The sequence below is a fragment of the Pipistrellus hanaki genome (assembly GCF_964339955.1).
Source record: "Pipistrellus hanaki genome assembly, chromosome: 7".
Taxonomy (NCBI): domain Eukaryota; kingdom Metazoa; phylum Chordata; class Mammalia; order Chiroptera; family Vespertilionidae; genus Pipistrellus; species Pipistrellus hanaki.
In genome coordinates, this window is record NC_140509.1 from 56,753,799 (window position 1) to 56,775,755 (window position 21,957).

The 21,957-nt window shown below is 38.1% G+C and overlaps 1 protein-coding gene across 2 annotated transcripts in view; it reads right to left on the bottom strand.

Moving 5' to 3' along the window:
• Positions 1 to 2,211: 2,211 nt before the first annotated feature.
• Positions 2,212 to 21,957, bottom strand: part of LAMA4 (laminin subunit alpha 4) — a 123,378-nt gene continuing 103,632 nt past the window's right edge. For both annotated transcript variants that reach the window (XM_084889870.1, XM_084889869.1), the window contains exons 32-39: positions 16,817 to 17,004; positions 14,952 to 15,141; positions 14,016 to 14,171; positions 12,431 to 12,590; positions 10,358 to 10,488; positions 7,900 to 7,993; positions 7,295 to 7,414; positions 2,212 to 2,649 (exon numbers count right to left, since the gene is read on the bottom strand). In XM_084889870.1, coding sequence (XP_084745996.1) covers positions 2,504 to 2,649; positions 7,295 to 7,414; positions 7,900 to 7,993; positions 10,358 to 10,488; positions 12,431 to 12,590; positions 14,016 to 14,171; positions 14,952 to 15,141; positions 16,817 to 17,004 — 1,185 coding nt within the window. In that variant the 3' untranslated portion in view covers positions 2,212 to 2,503. The remainder of the gene's footprint in view (positions 2,650 to 7,294; positions 7,415 to 7,899; positions 7,994 to 10,357; positions 10,489 to 12,430; positions 12,591 to 14,015; positions 14,172 to 14,951; positions 15,142 to 16,816; positions 17,005 to 21,957) is intronic.

The window sequence follows — 21,957 nt, forward strand, 5'->3', positions numbered from 1 at the left end:
CTCCAGAAAAAGAAAATTCACAATGATCAACATCCAATAAAAAATTACCATGTATGGAAAAAAGGACTAGACAATCTTAAGTCTAGAGAATTTGTCACTAGAAGCAGATTCAGAATGACAGATGATAGCATTAATTGACAATCTACCACAAATATTTCAGTAGTAGATAAAAGTATAATTATGATGAACAAAGGGGACTCAGATTGCGAGAGGGTGCAGGCCAGGCTGAGAGACTCCCCCCTCCCCATGCATGAATTTTGTGCACCAAGCCTCTAGCCTATATATATATATATATATATATATATATATATATATATATATAAAAGCCTAGTGACTCAACAGTGGAACCTACCAGAATGACCAGTTGACCAGTTGCTGTGCTATGCACTGACCACCAGGGGGCAGACACTCAGTGCATACCCACAGTGGGAGCAACTCCTCAGAGGGCAGGTCCACAATCGCTTGGCTGACCAGGATGAGAGGTGCTCCCACATTGGGCTGATCCCCATAGGCCACACCCCCAACAAGTGCACGAATCCATGGACTGTGCCTCTAGTTCTTCAGATTGTCATCGACTGTTTTATGACATGATCATTTGAAAACGTTCTGTTAAGGTGGCTGATTTAGCTTACTGTAAACTCACTATTTCTGGTGGGGCTGGTGAGGGACTCAATGCTGAGCACTCACCATCACTAAACTTTAGTTATTTCTTGAGGGAATCGACTGTTGCTTCTGACTGGTAGTGTCATGCTGCATTCCTCTGGTGCATGTGCCTCTCTGACCCATGCTTTGGCAGATCATAGCTGGCTTTTATCTCTAAACCTCAGATAGCCTCTGCCCACCAATCCCTGTCCCCTGATAGAGTCATCTGGGAATGAAGTTTATGAACTTAAGTGGCTTTATCCATGGTAGCCAAACTTCTTTCTTACTTTTTGGGACTTCTTAGGATTTCACAGGTTACCAAAGACTTGAGGGAATGCTTCCGTATTGATGATGGGCTGCACCATTCCCCTGCTCTGAAATCTCTGGGGCTTGGGGAAACCCAACTGGAGAAGTCAATTTTAGTTTTTCTTTTCTTCAGACTCTGAGGCACTTTACCAGTGATTGCCTTGGGAGGTGAGGTGAAGGGCTAATTTTAATGAAAACTCTGCTTTCCTGAAATTCACTCAACAAATATTTATTGAGCATATACTTCACCATTCTAGGCTCTTATAACACATCAGTGCATAACCTAAACATTTTTGTAGCTTACATTCTGGACAGTTCCTCCTTCTGGTGCATTTCTAGTCTCTTTATAGTGTGTGTGTGTGTGTGTGTGTGTAGTCATGTAATCAATGTAATCATTATGTTACATTGCTGATTGTATTGATATGTACCCAAGACAAAAGGGTAGCAGGGAATTTTAAGTATACATATATAACATTTAAAGATAAAAGTTTATTTTATTCCCTTAGTAATGCTTCAAAATATTTTATTCCCCCTTTCCCCAATTATTCTACGCCCCATATATTTAATCCTGTTGCTATGAGGGCCTATTTTTGTTTTCAAGTTTGATTACCTTTTCATGTACAATTCTTTTATTTCATTTGCTGTATTTTAATATTCCACCCATTATTCAAGCCTATTTTTCTAGACTTTATATATATATATATATATATATATATATATATATATATATATATATATATAATGTTATAAAATTTTAGAGAAGACTAGTTGTGCTAAACATATGTGAAGGTAAAAAGCTTTTAATAAAGTGACTTCTATAATTTTAAATTGAATTAATTATTTTTTCCTAGTCTCTCTGCTGTCACACCCTCCAGGATTCCTATAGAACACCATAATAATATCCCACAGGAGCCTCCCCTTGTGTACAATTTTATTTTTATTTTTATTTTAAATAAGGGAGAAACGTAGTTTGTTTAATTCATTTTTTCTTATCTAGAAAAATTAAAGAATAATTTAATGTTTCTAGTAACTTTTTAGAAATGTATTAAAGCTTAATAACTGCTATAAACCTAAAATATTCTTGTTATACTGATAGACCAAACAGAAGTGCTAAAAGCAAATCTGTCATCTGTTTCTAGATGTTATGTAAATCAGTAAATCTTTCTAGGATATGAAAAACATACCAAAGATATTTCAGTGTAGATTGAACATTATATTCCTTGAAAGAAAGATGAATCTGAGGATCTAGCCACACTTAAAAAATGTGTGCCAGTGTTTATTTAGAATTCCTTCCATTTTATTAGAAACAGGAACAGTAATTTCACGAGCAGGAAGTAATACAGTACAAGTAAGTTTAACACTTCTTTGATTGCAGACATTTTAGATCCAAAGTAAGAATCCAAATGAGAAATAATAAACACCCAGTCCCTGATGATTCCTTTAGGTCGTGGCTGACAGCTTCAGCAGGAGGAAGGGTTGCTGGTCCCCCGGCTGGCTTGGTGCTCCTCTCAGTGCTCTGAAGAACTTTGTACTCGGGCATCTTTGCTCTGCTGTGTCAGGCTGCTGGACAGGAGTTGATGCTCACGGCGCCGCTGACCAGGGCTGCTTTACTGAAGCTCACGGGGCGCCCGTCAATCATAAAGTGACGGATGCAGCCTGTGAAGGGTCTGCCAGGCGCCAAGTGTGGCGTCAGTAGAGACTCTGAAGAAAGAAAGCAATCAGAGATGGCAATTGAGGCATTCCAAGCCAGATATTACGGTAAAAATTGCTCACATCAGGATGATTTACATGTCAAAAATGAGATGCAGTTATTTTCCAGTATTCTCAGGAACATAGTCTGCTTTTGAAGTAATATGAACATACGGTAATTATAAAGTTTTGCCATGTTTTTCACAATCAAATTTCTAAGTATGTTTCAGCCATTTTCCAAGACAGAATTAGCCAGTTACATGCAAAGCATCAGCAGTGAATTTTCAGGATCTACCTGTACTTTTTAGAGTTAATTTTACCCGAGCCTCACTTATTTTGTGTGTTTTGCTGAGAAGGGGAAAGAATTTTTAGTTTCCACACTATTTTTGGACTTGGTTAATGTTTCTACTTAATTGGTATCATTATTGTTCACCCTTAAGCCTCCACACTTTTGCCAACCTCATAAAACATAATGAGAAAATAATGAATTGGAAGAAACCAAGTTTTAATTTTTCTGGGCTCAGGATTTAAGAACTATAAATAGGATAGTGATAGCCAGCCTAGTCTTTGTGTGGGCAAAGGTGCCCTGCGGTATTCCAGGAGAACTTTCTTATCTTAATTAGAGATCTAGAAGAAGCCTCATGCTTATTAATTGCACAGACACAATTAAATGTGTTGGGATGATAGAAGCAATATAATTTAAAGCAATTTAGAGAGCTTAGAAATATTATGAAATTAAAATCCATTAAGCCATAGCTTATTATTATGTACAAATAGCTACGTGAGCAAGAGCAGATAAAAGATGCAAAGTACTTAGAAATAAGTCAAGAAGGAACATAAAACAACACAGCAAATTAAGCATCAAGCTACTGGAATATGTGTTCTAAGCAATGTAGATTAAGATTATACAGAAGCTTTGTACTTAAAATAAATAATGGAAATAGCATTTCATAGCTAGAATGATAATTATAAAGTTTTAGATTTGGAGGGGGCATGAAAGATCAATTCCCCTTTTCTCTTGATTAGTATGACTATATATATATTTTTTACGCTTGCTCAGTATACATTATCAGAATAAATATGAGCAAACATGAAAAACTATTTAGAAATATCTTTGTCTTCTGCTCATTTCAGAGTCTAGTTTTAGAACATGGATTTTGATTCTGCCCAAACTTACCACTTTTTAGTTCATGGGGGATGTCATCTAGAGAAAATAATTCATACAGAAATTTATGGTGTGCATAATTCAGGACTCGACATACCATAGGTAATGACAATAATAAAGTACTCCAGAACCCTAATAAAATCAACACCTGATTTTAAGAGTGCACATTCCTCAGTTTGAAAGCTTGGCTGTATACAGGATAATTCAGGATTTTCAGGAAAGAAATGAATGGTCAGATTTGTGTGTGTGTGTGTGTGTGTGTGTGTGTGTGTGTACGTGCGTATGTGTGTGTGTGTGTGTGTGTGTGCGCACATGTGGACTATAGTAACAAAAAAGTTTTTACTTCTAATGTTGATTTTTAAATTATCTTACAGTAAAGTTGACTTATTTTGGTGTACATCATTGAATTTTAATGAGTTAACTTTTTATTAATAGAAATAATGTCACCAGGGTTCTACCTGGTATAGAAGAACTGGTTAGGATTCTAAGAGAATTCATTTCATATGGGGGTTTTATTTATGCCTAATTTCCTCTACTTATTCTGTTTCATGCTCCACTTTCTGATGTGATCATGGTGGAATTAATCTTGAACAGCTTAAAATGATGTAATGAATGACATCCAGCTTAAATTATAATTGCTTTTGCTGGCACGATCTCTAGAAGGAATTAAAAGCTCTGGGATGGTGGTTAGGCACCCCCCGCACGTTCTAGCTCTTGTGTGCTGGCTCATTATCTAAAATCTGCTATTCTCCCTGGCCAAGTAGCTCAGTTGGTAGGAGCATCGTCCTGATATGCCAAGGTTGCAGGTTCGATCCCCAGGCAGGGAACATATAAGAATCAACCAATGAATGCGTAAACAAGTGGAACAACAAATTGATGGCTTCCTCCCTACTCTCAAAACCAATAAGAATTAAACACAATTCACTATTTATGATGTCTCAGGCAGGCTGGATTTATCTCCCGGGGCATCTTGCCCACCCAGTCTGTGAAGCTTAGCAGCTGTTGTAGTGAGAGATGATGGTGGTATGTGATGATGAGGTCAGAATCTAAAACTAGCAAAAATCAAAGAGACAAATATTTGTTTGTATGATGCAGTAAGTACTTCGGGGGCAAAGTAAAGAACAAATATGACTCCTATGAGGAAGGGCCATGCTTGTTTTGTCCGTCTCCCAGAACCTAGCATGGCCTTTATGGACTTTTAATAAATGTCCGTTGTGTGTTGAATGAAGTCATGTTCCCTGGCTGCAAGGGATGTACTCCTTATTTCAACAGCATTCTGTGGTAAACACTGTAACAGTGGTATGCACAGCACTTTCTAGGGAGAGAGGGGGCATGCCTATGCAAGCAGAGTCTGAGATGAGTCTTAAAGGTCAGTAAGGAGTTACCTTGGGGGAAGAATGGAAGAAGTGACTTCTTGAAAAGGTACTAGGGGAGGAAAAGAAGAAGAACATTTTCCAGAAACTGAGGCCCTGGGCACCTGGGCAAAGGCCTGGAGCAAACAGAGCATCATTGCACACTCAGGAAGCTGCAAGTCCCAGAAGGCGTGAGAAGACCCCAGAGGCAGGGTTAAGGAAGGGCCGGATGATCAAGGATTATGTATGCTATACTCAATTTGATCCTGTAGGCTCTGGGAAAATTTGAAATATTTTAAACAATATTGTGATGTCTAGAAAGAAAGCAATGTGAAGAAATACAAGTACTGATGTAACACATCTACATGGTAATGCATGACGTGCTGTGATGGCCTTTGCCAAAATTCCCTTCCAGCAAGAGCAGGAGGAGAGGACTTGGAATGGCGATGGGGAGGGATAGGGACAATAAAGGAGAGGAAGTGTTGCTTTATGGCTGTCCCAAGTATTTCATCAGTAAGTTACTGCCATTGTCAATACTGGTGTTTGAAAATTTTACATTTTATAAAGCAGAGGAAAGTTTAGTTATTACTGTGTTGGGAATACCCAAAATTAGATGCAGAATTTTATTATTATCCATTTTTTCTAGCTCTCTTACTTCAAGCATTATCTGCCTTTATGTGGGCCAGTCTAAAATAATTTAGTTAGGAGGCTAGGGAAACTCATGTTGTTTTTCCTTAACCTCCCAGCCAAATTCCAGATATAAAAGTTTGTTATCTTTTTCTTATACCCTTTTCTCCAGCTATCTAGCATTGGGTTTTTCCAAGTTAGTGAAATGTGTGAAAACAAACACATTTAATGAAAGGTCATGGTCCCTCCATGCTGTCTCATGGGGTACCAGTCAGAGAAAGAAAGGTATATGATCTCACTCATAATGAACAAAATAAACTGATGAAAAAACTGGATCCAGAGACATAAAAGCATGGAACAGACTGATTAATCTCAGAGGGAAAGGGGGTTGATGGTGGGGGAATTGAGGAGTGGGGAGAGATTAACCAAAGAATTTATTGTATATGCATATATGAGTAACCCCTGGACACAGACTGTAGTGTGTTGAGGTGTGGGGGCAGGGATGAGGTAGGGAGTCAATGGGGGGGGGGGGAAAGGAAAATCTATAATACTTTAAACAGAGTATTAAAATCAATAAAATTAAAAAAACAACAACACTAAAACAGCTAGGTCATGGTGCCTGCTTCTGAGGTTCAAAACAAATGGGGGCTGTTCATATGTGTCCTCTCATCATCCTGAATTACACACCATTCTGGAAGATGACAGCAGCGATGTTACTGATGAAGTTTACAGAATTGCAACTGGGAACCTCCCTTAGGAAATGCCACTACATAGGAACAACAGAACTTCAGGTCTCCAGCTTTTTGGGAAATTTAGCCTAATCGTGGACAGGGAGAACTGTGTATTCTCTTCTTTCCTACTAAGTAAGGAAAGCCATTATCAGCACACTTTTAGTCCTCCAAGGTTCTCAGATCCTAGAGCAGAATTAGAAAATGAGTTTTCTTTGTGCTAGAGATAGTATTTCACTGTGTGCATGCGAGGAGGCTCTGTAAAGGGAAAAGAAAAAGATAAACATTGCAGAGGGAGAGTAATATCTACTGGTTGGAGTGTGGGAGTATAGTTGTTCTATGTTACTTCACTGTAATCCTGGTGTGAGGAGTCACAGGTGTCAGTATACTTCTTCCCATGAAAGGACATTGTGTATAAAATCCTTAGAGTTATTGGGTGAATTGTAAAAACACTTGGCTCAGTTCTTAATACTATAACAGTAATGATGAGAACTTACTGTTTTTCGGATTTGGAACTTGTCCTTTTTATTTTTTATTTTTAAATATATTTTATTGATTTTTTTACAGAGAGGAAGAGAGAGGGATAGAGAGTTAGAAACATCGATGAGAGAGTATCATCGATCAGCTGCCTCTTCTTGCACACCCCGTACTGGGGATGTGCCCACAACCAAGGTACATGCCCTTGACTGGAATCAAACCTGAGACCCTTGAGTCTGCAGGCTGACGCTCTATCCACTGAGCCAAACCGGTTTCGGCCGAACTTGTCCTTTTTAAACAATTCTTACCTGGAACACCTCCAACGAACACAGGCTCCCTGTGATCAACTGGTGTTGGATTCAGGGGTCCAACCACATGGTTCACTTCAGAGTCTACATCCAATTGAACCACATTTGAATCTCTAATAACTAAAATACAAGGCAAAGGCTGGTCAAAGACAGCACTGGAGTGATTCATTTCCACATAAACTTATTTATCACAGCAATAGGTTTTATTCAGAATAAATCCCACATGTTCTTTTATATTATTGACAATATCAATGTCTAACCAAGCAATCATTGTGACATTTTCCTTTGAAAAGGAGGATATTTAAGATACTCTTTTCATATAGACATTTAAGAATACTTAAGATACTGCCACATTTTGCCCCATAAGTTATGCATTATTTAAATAACTCCCCAAGACTATTTTGACAGCATTCATATTTTCAAATAACATGTGGATTCAATATACATTTTAGTACAATAACATTTGATTCTCAGCTACTTCTAGACTCTCATTTATCATCTATCCCATCATATAAGCTATAGTCGAAGTTCTTCCCAGCATCATCCCACAGGTGGGTGTGTGGACTCACTTTATAAGGAAACCCAGGACACACAGCTCTCCTCACCTGTAATTCTGTGCCATCTGCCATCACAGAGACTCTGCTTGGGAGTTACTGAGGTGGAAAAGTCTCTAATACCATTGTTGACTTTCACTATAACCTGCAAAAGACCGGGTACCGGTACGTTATATATCTTAATTTAATTTCTCTTCACCGTGATAGAATGGAATTTCTTAAATAACTCCCAGGGAAGCAATAGTTTAACACACATTTATGCATGCTTTGTAATTTGAACACCAGGGGTCACTCTGCAATAGGCTATGAAATAGTTTGAACTGAATGCTCTGATAAGAAAGAACAAAATAATGACAGGAGAGATGAGGAAGAGAAATAGTAAGATAAGAGAATGAAGTCCTTTACGTTTTAAAGTGTTAGACAAAGCACTTATGGCATTGGTGAAGAGCATGGGCTTTGGAGCCAAACTGCCTGGGTTGATAGCCCAGTGCTCCCACTTACTCTGTGCCAGCTTTCTCATTTGTAAAACAAGGATGATAATACTTACCTCGCAGAGTATTGGGGGATTAAATGAATTAGTCCATATGGAATATTTAGAAGAGTGCTTTGCACATAGAAAGCACCATATAAGAACTCATTTTATTAATAAATGGTTTAATAGAAGGTATCAGAACTCAAAATCAGTTATATCAAGTTAGAGACACAATAAAATATGTTGCCTTTTCTTATATTTGAATGATCTCATGGAAGTTCTTTAGTAATGTTTTAGAATGAAAGTTGTATTTATAACAATTTTTAAAATTTCTAGCTCTGAACATAATATTGGGTCGGCAGCTAAGTAATTGCGGGTTTCACACATATATGGCTTCAGTTGAATTTTTAGGTTTGCAGACGTAGTACAAATGTAAAACACATTTTGTTATTTGATAGTTGGCTATTCAGCTGTTAATCAGTAAAAAAAGTTTTTTGATCTGTTTTGTAGTTTTCATTTGGCGTTTGTTGAAAAATGGAAAATCAAAAGAAACATTTTCGTCATATTTTGCTTTTTTATTTCCTCAAAGGGAAAAACGCATCGCAAGCTCATAAAAAGTTATGTGCTGTTTATGGTGACGAAGCCTTAAAAGAACGGCAGTGTCAAAATTGGTTTGCCAAATTTCGTTCTGGTGATTTTTCACTCAAAGATGAAAAACGCTCTGGTCGTCCAGTTGAAGTTGATGACGCCCTAATCAAAGCAATAATCAATTCGGACTGTCACAGTACAACACGTGAGATTGCAGAGAAGCTTCATGTATCACATACATGCATTGAAAATCACTTAAAACAACTTGGCTATGTTCAAAAACTCGATACATGGGTTCCTCACGAACTGAAAGAATCACAGTTAACGCAACGCATTAGCAGCTGCGATTTGCTAAAGAAACGTAATGAAAATGATCCATTTTTAAAACGACTGATCACTGGCAATGAAAAATGGGTTGTTTACAACAATATCAAGCGGAAAAGATCGTGGAGCAGGCCAGGTGAACCAACTCAAATAACATCAAAAGCTGATATTCATCAAAAGAAGGTTTTGTTATCAGTTTGGTGGGATTACAAAGGAATTGTCTACTTTGAACTCTTACCACCCAACTGAACGATCAATTCTGATGTCTACATTGAACAACTAACGAAATTAAACAATGCAGTTGAAGAAAAGCGGCCCGAATTGACAAATCGAAAAGGTGTTGTATTCCATCATGACAATGCAAGGCCACACACATCTTTGGTCACTCGGCAAAAATTAATGGAGCTTGGTTGGGATGTTTTGCCACATCCACCATATAGTCCTGACCTTGCACCATCTGATTACTTTTTGTTTCGATCTTTACAAAACTCCTTGAATGGTAAAAATTTCAATAATGATGATGATGTCAAAATCGTACCTGATTCAGTTTTTTGCTAATAAAAACCAGAAGTTTTTTGAACGTGGGATTATGATGCTGCCTGAAAGATGGCAAAAGGTCATTGATCAAAATGGGCAATACATTACAGAATAAAGTTATTTAGTTCCATGAAAAATTGTCTTTGATTTTCTTTAAAAAATTCGCAATTACTTAGTTGCCGACCCAATATATGTATGTGTATACAGCTAGTATACATAGATTCTAGATGTTTTAATGTTTGTAGGTTTTGATAGTTGGGTATGTTTGCTGCTTCCATTTGTTGTAAAAAGAAAGATGCAATTCTTTTGTTAAAACCCTTTAATTATGTGGTTATTGTTGATCCTTTTTTAAAAAAACCTATATCATATTTCCATGGCTCTTTGCTCTAATCAAATCAATTCCCAGCATATACCTAAATTTGAATCTAAATATTGCCCGCATCTAATTTTCACATTATAGCTCCCCTGTTTTTCCCCCCCTCCCAGTTAGGAAAGATTGGTGAAATCCTTCTGTAAAATAAATCTGCTTTAGATCTAGAATCCAAGGTCACAGGAGATAGCCCGTTAAGACGATTTTTAACACACTACCTGCCCATTTTTCATGTGAACGTTTAGGTACTCCCCGTTGACACTGTGACCATGAACAAGGATTCCGGAACTGCTTCTGGGACGGACTTCAAAGGCAATCTCAAACTTCAATCCAATGTTGAAAGACTCATCTATGGAGAGAAATACTTGTAGGTCTCAAGAACAGCAACCTACATTTTGTAACTATGGTGTCACTTTGTAATAATATATTTTTGTATGTATTTTTGAAAGTATGATGTCTTTTTTTAGCAGAAAAGTAGAAAGTGGCATTTTTTATGTCAAACACACTGTGGAAAGCTCGGTAGAGAACTGAGATAGCAGTACATCACTCTTGTGGGGTGGGGACAGCATTCTGAAATATGCTATGGCTGTGGGAGCAAAGGGGCGGAGGACCATTTAATATGTCCAAAGTGAGAAAGGAGGAAAGGTTACCATAGGTCCAGAGGCTGGAGTGTTTGGAGAGCACTGTGAAGCTCATGTGGCTGAATTGTCCTCTTTAGGGGAGGAGGAGGCACGGTGGGAAGGCTCTAGTGTGCAAATATGGAAGCCAGACTTTATTTTGAATTCATTGAATGATAAAGCTGACTTGATGAGATCTGTATTATAAAACAATTTTTAAACAAATAAAGATAGCTTCCACCAGTGCTGCAGAGCATTTTATAGGAAAAAAGTGAGATCAGCAAATGCAGTTAGGAGCTGCTATTACAGTGATGAGAGAAAACGAATTCTTCTTGAGGATGGCCATGTTCACTCCAAGAGATCCTTTGCAAACTGGGGCATCTTAGTAATGCTCGCTCGATGTGTCTCCTAATAAATCACTTTTTAATTTTCCCTGCTATTAATAGTTAATGTTTATGGAGAACATAAATTGTGCTAGTTGCTATGCATTTTAAGCTGTCCATGTTTCTGAGATCTTATCACTGAAATTTAATGAAGGGCTGAGAAATGTGAGTGTAGGTGCTTTAGTAGGGAAAAGGAAAGGAAAGTAATATGAGTTAGACAAAGAGAGGAAATATTCCCTCTAGTTACTCTGTTGGACATGGTGGTGGTTTTAGAAGGTCTACTTGGCTGCATTGGAATGTCTTTATTCAGGAGGTGCACAAAGTACCTACGTGCCTGATAACAGGGAATATTGGAACATTTTATACCTTTTTTCTATCCTCTTTCCCAACACCTACCCTGGTGCTTACACCTAATGGCTGTTCTAAGGAATATTTGTTGGAATGTACTGGATAATGATTATGTGTAGTCGGTTAAGCTTCTATTTATTTTTAGAACTTTTATGTTCCTTCACCTGGCAGAGGGACTGTCAGACTAGAAACATACAATAAAACTACTGAATGAGAGAGAAGATAATAGCCAAGGAGAATACAAATCCTATATAATAAAGGCCTAATATACAAATTGACTGGCGGAATGACTGGTGGAACAACTGGTCACTATGATGCGCACTGACCACCCGGGGGCAGATGCTCCATGCAAGAGCTGCCTCCAGGCTGCAGGCCCCAGGCCAGCCAAGGTGGGTGCCAGTGCCTGCCCCATCCCCTCTGGTCATCCCACAGATCAGCCTTGATCACTGGCCAGGCCTAGGGATTCTACCTGTGCAAGAATTTCATGCACTGGGGCTCTAGTTCAGAAATAAAATTTCCGAAGGTTAGCACTGTCTGCTGCTGTTGTAGTGCAAGGGGAGGAAGTGGAACTTGCTTTAGTAGGGACAATGGGTCATGCTATGAGGGAAGAGAGGGAGACCTAGAGAGCAAGATGGTAGAGAGCTGACATGGATCAGACCACAGAGCAGCATGGACAATTCTAAAGGAGCCAAGATGGTCTACATCCAGAGGTTTAGAAGCTGTGGAGGCGCTCTGGTCAGGGAAAGCAAACAGGGGTGGGCATGGGTTTCTGGTTTGGAGAAGTAGGAAGGGAGAAAGTGGTCCTTGTGGAAAGAGGCTGTTTTCTAGTGCTGAGTGAGTTTGGCATTCTAAAGTTCTAACTAATGGGCCCCAATATTCCTGTTATCCACTCCTAAGAAAGAAGTATTTCATGATTCACGTTTTCAGCATAAGTCATTGTTACCTAGAACTGCGTATCCTCCTTCTGTCGAAAAGTATGTTCCTGTTTCCATTGGCCCTTCAAAACAAGGGGTCACGCTGAATGTCTGAGAAGCAGAGGTGATGGAGGCCCCATTGAGCTGGAGGTTGCTGAGACAGCCACTGAAACTGTAGACTGAGTTTATCTGAGAGAAGAAGACATTTCTTAAAATCCACTTTCTCAACACTCACAGATGCGCCGAAGGGAATAAAAATGTAGGAATTTGAGTATCAAGAGAAACCTGTTTTATCTTAGCTATCTGAATGATAAATAGCTTTCCAGGTAGTTGCTTTTTAACTAGTTCTTTCAAGCTGAAATTTTCCTTGATAATGCCAGTCTGTTGTAGTTAAGTATGAAAATGTTTATGTATACCATGACCAAATAAATTATAATTGTGGTTTTCAAACTGAATATTAGGAGTATCCTAGTTTGTTTTTCTTCAAGAAGAATAGCTGTGTCCAAGATCACCTAGCATTGATAAGTGCTAGCAAAGTTCTTGTTAAATTTACTATGGCTAAATAAACATCAGAAAGCTCAAATTTCTGGCTTCATTGGCTGTTTTTGAGGTTGAATATCTATCATACCACAGGACATGATAACTGCTTTTGAAATCTTTTAAAGAGGTGGTCATAAAATGGGACTACTTACCTAATATTTAATTCAACACAAACCCCCCTTCTCTTTTTTTTTGTGTTATCCCATATGTTAATGATTCTTAGAAATGTATTAACTGTGTTAAAATCAAATCTGTATTTATATATGAAAATTTGGTCCTTTAAAGCAGTCACTTTATTATTAAATTGTTTTTTAAAAGTATAATATTTTAAACTTTTAAATTATAAAAATAACATGTTTCTTACTATGTCCTCACTTCTCTCGGGGTAACCATATTTCCTTGCACATTTACAAATTGTGTGTGTGTGTGTGTGTGTGTGTGTGTGTGTTAAGAAACAAAAATGAGATCATGGCCGAAACCGGTTTAGCTCAGTGGTAGAGCGTCAGTCTGGGGACTGAAAGGTCCCAGGTTCGATTCCGGTCAAGGGCATGTACCTTGGTTGCGGGCACATCCCCAGTAGGGGATGTGCAAGAGGCAGCTGGTCGATGTTTCTCTCTCATCGACGTTTCTAGCTCTCTATCCCTCTCTCCTCCTCTCTGTAAAAAAATCAATAAAATATAAAATAATAATAATAATAATAATAATAATAATAAAATGAGATCATGGTTTACATAATTGCCCAAAAGGTTTTTTTTTTCACTCAATAATACATAATCAAATGACTTTTTTTTTTCCATAAAGGTATGGGTACTTGCTGGATAAATAAAAATCTTCTTTAAACATAAATATTCATTCCAATTTGTACCTCTGAAATTTTTTTCATCTCACCTCTGCCTAGAATAAAAAGATCGCTTCTGAGTTTGTTGTAATGCCAGAGGGTGGCCAACACTCACTCATCTCCAGCCAAACTACCATTCCATTCTGGCCAGTTTCCTAATCACAGAATGAGGGCTGGAGTAAGTGATCTTCCAGCTCTAAAGGTCAACGACTCTACATAGTCACAACCTGACTTACCTGGACATTTTTCACAGCTCTCCCAGGAGCTACGCCTCCCAAATAAATGGGACCTTTGATTTTCCAGGCAGCCCTAGTAGGAGGCAGACTCTCTTCTAAGACTCGAAGACCATCAATTACCAGTCGGCCACTGCTCTTTTCCCGAATAAATATCACCTGGATGGAGAGAAGGTAAATAGCACATCTCAAGCACATCCCTAGATGAGCGGAAAGATCATGTGGGCTCCCCTCCCAACTTTCCTATTTCAATACTGTGGGAAATGTGCGGAAATCCTTTAGAAAAAGGGTCCTTCTCTGAAGGTCAGGAGTTTGTCTCTTGCCTTGAGGTTTGATTTAAAGTTACAGGCTTAACTTCTGAATGTAGCATATATTTAGCAGAGTTCTCTATGAAACTCTTCCAGCTGGCCAGCCTACGTGCTGTCTCCTAAATCTATTGTAATTTATTTTAGGGCAGCTGACATTGCTGACATTACTCTTTTCATTATACACACATGGACTTGCTTCAATACTCAGGCAGTTCTTCCTGTTATGTCCTGTCTTCCTACACTCTTTACTTTGTATCTTTCACATCTTAGTTCAGGAAAGACATTCAGCAATTGTTGTTGAAAATCTAGAATATGAAGGCAGTAGGAAAAACACAAGTGAAAAATACTTAGACACCAAACTTCAGTTTATGTTAGCCATTGACTCTTTGGTTAAAATAGTTGCATTAAAAATTGGTAAAAAAAAATTATACTCAGACTGTATTTCTTTTAAAAGAGTGTGCTTCAGGATTTTTATAAGAAATCAATAAAAGCTTTTGAAATCGAACTCTGAGCATATAGAAACAAGTTTAAAATAGAAGCTTCTAGAGAAACCAATAGTGGGGCATTAGTGCCAGACCACTTGCCAGTGGTGAATATTTGCTGAGAATAATATTCTCTGCCTTCAACTTACATCATGCCATAATCCATCATTGTATTTCTCTTGGCTCCTAATCTTCAGTTTCTTGTGGCCAACATTAAACATGAAAACCAAGCGGCCGTGGGCTAAGAATAGAGTCATGAAGTCATTTTCTTCCTGATCTGAGACATAGAAAATCATCCCATGGGAGGAGCGAGTTTTCAGACGAATGGAAAACTGAGATCTGGCAAATGAAAAGAAAAAGGTTGCCACCTGTAAAACGAGACTGAGGGTGATCTCTGACTTCCCAAAGCAATACAGAGTAAGGGAGAATAAATAAGTAGCCATTCTCTGTACACCCAAGCAGCCTTGCTTCTAATGATCCTTTAGCATTAGTAATGAAGTGTGGATAAGCACTGGTAGTGCAAAACTGTAAATCCTTCTCCATTTCCTTATACAACAGGAATATTGTATTTAATTGAAACAACACTTCCACATTTAAGGAAGTATTGTTTCAATTAAAGACCGCATTATATTTTGCTTTAAAAATGTGGTTGCAATTTAGCAAAAATCTATATGTTGAGGAAGCTTATTCATGTGGACAAAATACTAGTGAGTGATTAATATGCATATGGAAACTTGCATATAAAAATATGATTTGTGTACTATCTAAAATACAGATGCAATTTTTCCAAAGTAAAAATTAATCAATATCACATACTAAACATAGCCACCAAAATGTGTAGAAATTAAAAACTTTAGCTACAGGCTATAGATAAAATAGATTTACTAGCCTAACTTCCACATTCATCCTGAATTATACAAAATACTGATTTTTGCCTATTAGGCAAATAGCAAAGTAGAAGGTATTAGAAGTTTCTTATTGTATGCAGTGCCTAAGAAAAAGAGCTATATGAGACCTATATAAGAATATTTGGGTGCTAACATTTTATTTTTAAAAATATATTTATTGATTTCAGAGAGGAAAGAAGAGGTAGAGAGAGAGAGAAACTTCAATGATGAGAGAGAATCATTGATTGGCTGCCTCCTACATGTTTCCTACTGGGGATTGAGCCTGAAACCTGGGCATTTGCCCTGACCGGGAATGGAATCGTGACCTTCTGGTTGACTTAACCACTGAGTCACACTGGCCTGGGTTGGATGCTAACATTTAAAAAGAAATCTTTAATAATATTAAATAGCCTGAAGATTTGTGAAGTACCAGGAAGAAATAAGGAGCTTCAATGATAGCTTGAGGACCAATAGAGATTATCATCTTTTTCTTATTATCTTCTCTTTTGGTATCACATGAATCCTATTTTTTTTATATCATCAAAATGAGTACTAAATAGTGCATGATTTATACTTTCCAATAAATTACATTCTTTGTGACTTTTTTCCAAAAAGTAAGGTTCATAAAGCAGCATTATTCTAGGAATTTGCTGTGTCTTATAAAAAAGAAAAGACAATCAAAGAGAGAAAGATGGGCCCTAACTGGTTTGGCTCAGTGGATAGAGCATCGACCTGAGGACTCAAAGGTCCCAGGTTCAATTCCGGTCAAGGGCATGTACCTTGGTTGCGGGCACATCCTCAGTAGGGGACGTGCAGGAGGCAGCTGATCGATGTTTCTCTCTAATTGACTTTCTGACTTTCTGTCCTTCTCCCTTCCTCTCTGTAAAAAAATCAATAAAGTATATTTTTAAAAAAGAGAGGAAGATGGAGCAAATTTCAAGGACTCATCTAACCTTGATGTCACCTTGTCTTCCCCACTACCCCCAACAAATTGCTTTCAGATTTGTTGGAATGCTTCTGAACTGCTGGAAGGCTGATAAGGAAAGACACTGGAAATACACATATGCAAATAAACATAAAGGCTGGTCAGGGTATGATGTTTCTAAAGGAATAGTATGTTACTTTACTTTTCACCAAAATCTCCTTTTAAATGTTCAAACTCTTGGCGGCTGTTGGCGGTTCCTCCGTACTGATAGGCGTGCTCTATTGCTCTAGGGCTGTTGGAGAGGTGGCAGTGCGAGTCTCTCGGAGCACTCTTCTCTGGGAATTTCAGGCCAATAGGATCCCTTGAAGGTGCATCTTTATTTTTCTCTCCCTATAAGAATAGGGAATAAATGATAATAAGGGATTAAAGTGAAATACTAATAGCAAAAATTCATTTGTTATTTCCTTACCCAACAGCAACAATAATAAAACAAAGCATATACTATTTGTGCATTTCCCATTAATGATATGGTTAATAATACTTACCATTATAAGCAAATGACAGCAGGAGATGAAGCAGTAACAGCAACAAACAACAATACTGTATGTTAACTAATTAAAAATTCTTGTCTATGATAGTAAAGCAGAGTTAAACTGAAGTTGTAAGGATAATGTTCTATCATTTATTTTTTAAGTTATTTTTAAAAATATGTTTTTGTTGATTTCAGAGAGGAAGAGAGATGGAGAGATAGAAACATCAATGATGAGAGAGAATTATCAATCTGCTACCTCCTGCATGATCCCTAAAAAAAGTTGGCAATAAAATCAGTAAAAAAATCCAGATATTATAAGCAACAATATCACTTTAGCTCACACATTATTATTTACACATGCTGTGCAAAACATTAAAATACCTAGCAACATCTTCAAAATATTTAAGAATATTTTTCAGTAATAAGCTATGCAGTAAATGTTTATGGGACAGGAGCTAGAACAATTTAAAAAATTGCCTGTGCTTTAAAATTGCACTGCTGATTTTAAAATTTAGAGTTGTGAAAATATGGTTTAGTCTTACCTTTTGAAGCAAAAGTAAATGCAAATAAATCTGTTCATTCAGGCATTGATTCATTTATTTAAGCAAGTGTTTATTGATTACCTAAATGTTATAAGTGAAGGAGAAGAAATCAATGTTTCTGTAAGCCTTTCATGGGCAGTAGAAAATAGAAAGTAGGGAATAGAAAGGTGAGTGAGAAATGGTCCCTGTATTTTAAGAAACTCAAAATCTATTTGAAGAATGGGTATATAAATAGCAATTTTGAAGACAGGTTGTTACCAGCTAGAAAGAACCATAGATGACTTGCTGGAGTTTGGGGTTTTATTTTTTAGGTGGTGAGGAGCCCCATAGGTTTTAAAAGTGGGCAGTGGTGTGATCTGACCCACTTAGGAAGAAAGCTTGCAACAAAGGAAGGGCAGAGAGGAGAGGAAATGTTTGTAGTGGGGAGAACTGGAGAACACAGCAAGTCAGGATGAGATCCAGGGGGGGAAAATCCTGGTTCCAGATTATTAAATGAACTCACACCTTTAGTTTTCACCCCTCCCTAATTCCCATTGAAATATCAAAAGAATTATACACATTAAAATATATTCATCATAGTTCTGAATTCTAGGAGGTTTTCTACTAGAAGAACAAAGCAGTGTAAAAATTTCCAGGAGCTATTTCCAGGAGATATCATAAGATTAATGGTTTGATATCTCAGTCTGGCCCTGGAGAATCTAAGGGTGGTAGTTAGATTAGGGAAAGTGGGGTGGTGCATGGAGACTCCCCTCCTAAAGAAAAGCCCACCTGGTCCCACCGTCCCCTCTTCCCTTCCTCATAGTAGCCAGGACTCAGAACCTGGGTCAAGGCTACCGAAGCTAGGTCTTTCTCTTGGTGGAAGAAATATGTGCAGTTACCAATGTTCTTGTGGCCCAGGCCCTCATCATCCCAGTCATGAGTGGGCAGAATGGAATGGAGTGGGGCTTCCTGGAAACTCTCCCTCTAACATATCTTGGGAAACTTCCCCAAACTCCATGCTGTATTCCAACCTCAGCGGAGCAGCATGCCATATAACGGGAGATATGATCACTTTTTTCATGAAAAAAAGGGCATAGGAAATGTCTCATCGGAGGTGGGGGTGAGAGGTGAGTGGGAGAATGGGAGTTTTCTCCAATCCTGGCTCTTCCTCATTCTCTCCATTTCTACCGAGATAAGCTCACTCTTTCTCAGTCAGTGCATCCACTTAAGTATGGGAGGAGAGACAGTGAGTGGGATCACAGGGGCTCAGCAAAGCCGGAGGTCACTGGACCTTGACAGTCTCAATTCATCAGCCCTGCCTTTCTCTGCTTCAATGTGGGAATATATGGACTAGGATCATTCTCTTGTAAAAAGGGAAGTTATAATTTAATCAATTACTTCATTACCACATAATAGAGACTCAGCTTATTATTTAAAATGGCTATGCATGTGGGGATTCTCCCTGAACCCCATTAGACTCTGACTTGATCAATTTAATTTATTTTTTTGAGGGTCTATTAGTGGCAATCTAATTGGTGGTACCAGTTTCAATTTAGCAAGATTATTTTGTTTCAGAAAACAGCCAAACTAGTTAAGGCACTTAAGAAAAAGAGGGCAATGTGCTACAAAGCTATGGTAGTATCTAGAGAACACAATCCAGAGAAGATAATAGAGTGGGTCCTACTGGGGGCAAGAATCAGGAATTAGAAAGCTAGGAAGAATCAAGGCATTCTTGTGCTGGACATTTCAGGTATTTTAGCTTTGTTTTTCTCAGAGTGTCTGTTACCATTTTTCTCTCTGCAGGGCAGCTTTCTGCCTTTTCTCTTCTTTATCTGTGCATGATTAACACAGAGCTCTTAGGTTGACGTGTTTTCTAGTCAATGACCAGCCCAGAGGAGTCTCGTTGGGTTCTGAGTTTCCAAGAAGAGAACACGATGGCTCAGCTGAGTTGATATGATCTACCTTGGTCCAATCATCTATATCAAGGTAGATGAAGTCACAAACCTAAAATACTGGGACCCCCAGGAGGGAGGGAATCAGTTCTCAGAGAAGGGCGTAGTTGGCCAGATATCTGGAATGTCTATTACAATGTAGAGAATGTTTATTATTACATTAAACACCAAATGAGGAGATGCTTTTCCAATTAAATTTGGAAACATAAATATCACAAAAATTTTTCAGGCTGGAACATAGTGGTAAGATAGGTACTCTTTTATGCTCATGAGGAAATATAAAATAACTTTCACCTTTTTGGAAAGTAATTTGTTTTTATCCAATAATTCTGCCTCTAGAAATATACCCTAAAAAGTTCTTCAGGAATATGATTAAAGATTGATGTACTATGATCTTCATCTATAAAAGAGAAGAAACTAAAAACTACTGAGAATCTATTCATGGTTAAATTAATCATAATAAATGCATAAAATGAAATATTAGTAAGGTATTGTGAAAATAAATTATTATGAACCCTAGTTGCTATGATTCAGTCTTGATGAAAACTTAAACCTGAGGCCACAAGTTTTTCTTGGTAGATGTTTAAGGAGCTTTTGATAAAAGGGCAAATACAAGAGAAGATTAGCAAAGATGGACATTCAAATTATTAAAAAATATAAGTGAAATCTATAGCGATTTTGTGTCTTATTACAAAATTGAGTTTCTAAGACTTTTTACCATAAAGACTAAGAGGTTATTATAATATTGAAAAGTCTGTGTTAACAGTTCCAATAGCAACTGTTGATTGTAACCTTGAGACTATGAATGTTTGTTTAGGAAATTATATTTGATAGATAGCGTCATCCAAAACACTGTATTCATTTAAAGGGATAAATTGTGTTTGCTTTAGAAGGTTGATCTTCCTCATCAGCCCATGACATTAACCTGCTGTCTACGATCACCTGACAGTATTCAAGTCCCAGCTAAAAAATTCTCAGGATAAACCTTTTAGTATCCTATGTAATAAAACCCTATGTGGAACAACTGGTCACTCTGATGTGCACTGACCACTAGGGGGCAGATGCTCAACACAGCAGCTGCCCCCTAGTGGTCAATGAGCTCCCACAGGGGGAGTGCTTCTCAGCCAGAAGCCTGGCTCATGGCTGGTGAACATGGCTGGTGAGCGCAGGAGCCTCTCCCACCTTCACTAGAGGCGGGCGATAAGGAATGAGTGGTTCCAGTGTACGAGAGGGCACAGTCCAGGCTGAGAGGACCCTCTCCACCACCCCTAGCGCATGAATCTCGTGCAATGGGTGTCTAGTCAGTATATAAAGGTGACAGTAAGATTTCATCAGAATTTAATAATCTCCTCTGAAAAAATCCTTCAAAGTATCCCCTAGCAAAATCTTTCATAAAAAGAAATGAAATTATTTCTCTGCCTGAATCACTTTTAAGTCTTCCATGTGAAATTCAGGAAGGGATCATGAAAAACTTCTAAGATTTGATTATACTAGGACAATGGTTGGCAAACTTATTAGTCAACAGAGCCAAATATCAACAGTACAATGATTGAAATTTCTTTTGAGAGCCAAATTTTTTTGAACTTAAACTTCTTCTAACACCATTTCTTCAAAATAGACTCACCCAGGCCGTGGTATTTTGTGGAAGAGCCACACTCAAGGGGCCAAAGAGCCGCATATGGCTCGAGAGCCTCAGTTTGCTGACCATGGTACTAGTACATGAACAAAATTATTAACATCGATAAAGAAATCATGTGTGAACAAAGGGAAGTTTCATGGGAATTCTAAAAAGTGTTCTATTGTAAGCTGAACTACGTGGTCAGTGAAAAACCATCCGAAGTGAGAAGCTCGGGGTGGGGTGCTTCCCTCTGCTGATAGTTTAAATCACTTCTTCCCCAGCAAAGATGTTCAACCTCACTGGCATTCAAGAACATGTAAACCACAGTCAGATGCCAACTTTGTCCATTAAATTGACTAAATTATAAAAATGTGACCATATCCAGTGTTAGCAATTGTGAGGAACAATAGGTTTTTTCAAATGTCATTTGTGAGACTCTAAGTCAGTATTGCAAAGGCACATTCCCTTAATCTAAACAATTCCACTTTTAGGAATTGATCTCCAGAAACACTCCTGAGACTTTATAGAAATACTAGAGGCCTGGTGCACGACATTTGTGCAGGGGTAAAGGTTGTGTCCCTCAGCTGGGCCTGCACCTTCTCCAATCTGGGACATCCCTCTTCAATCCGGGACCACTGGTTCCTAACAACTCACCTGCCTGCTTGATCATCGCTAACCACCTCTGCCTGGGTAATATGAAGCCTCTTATGACATTGTGGG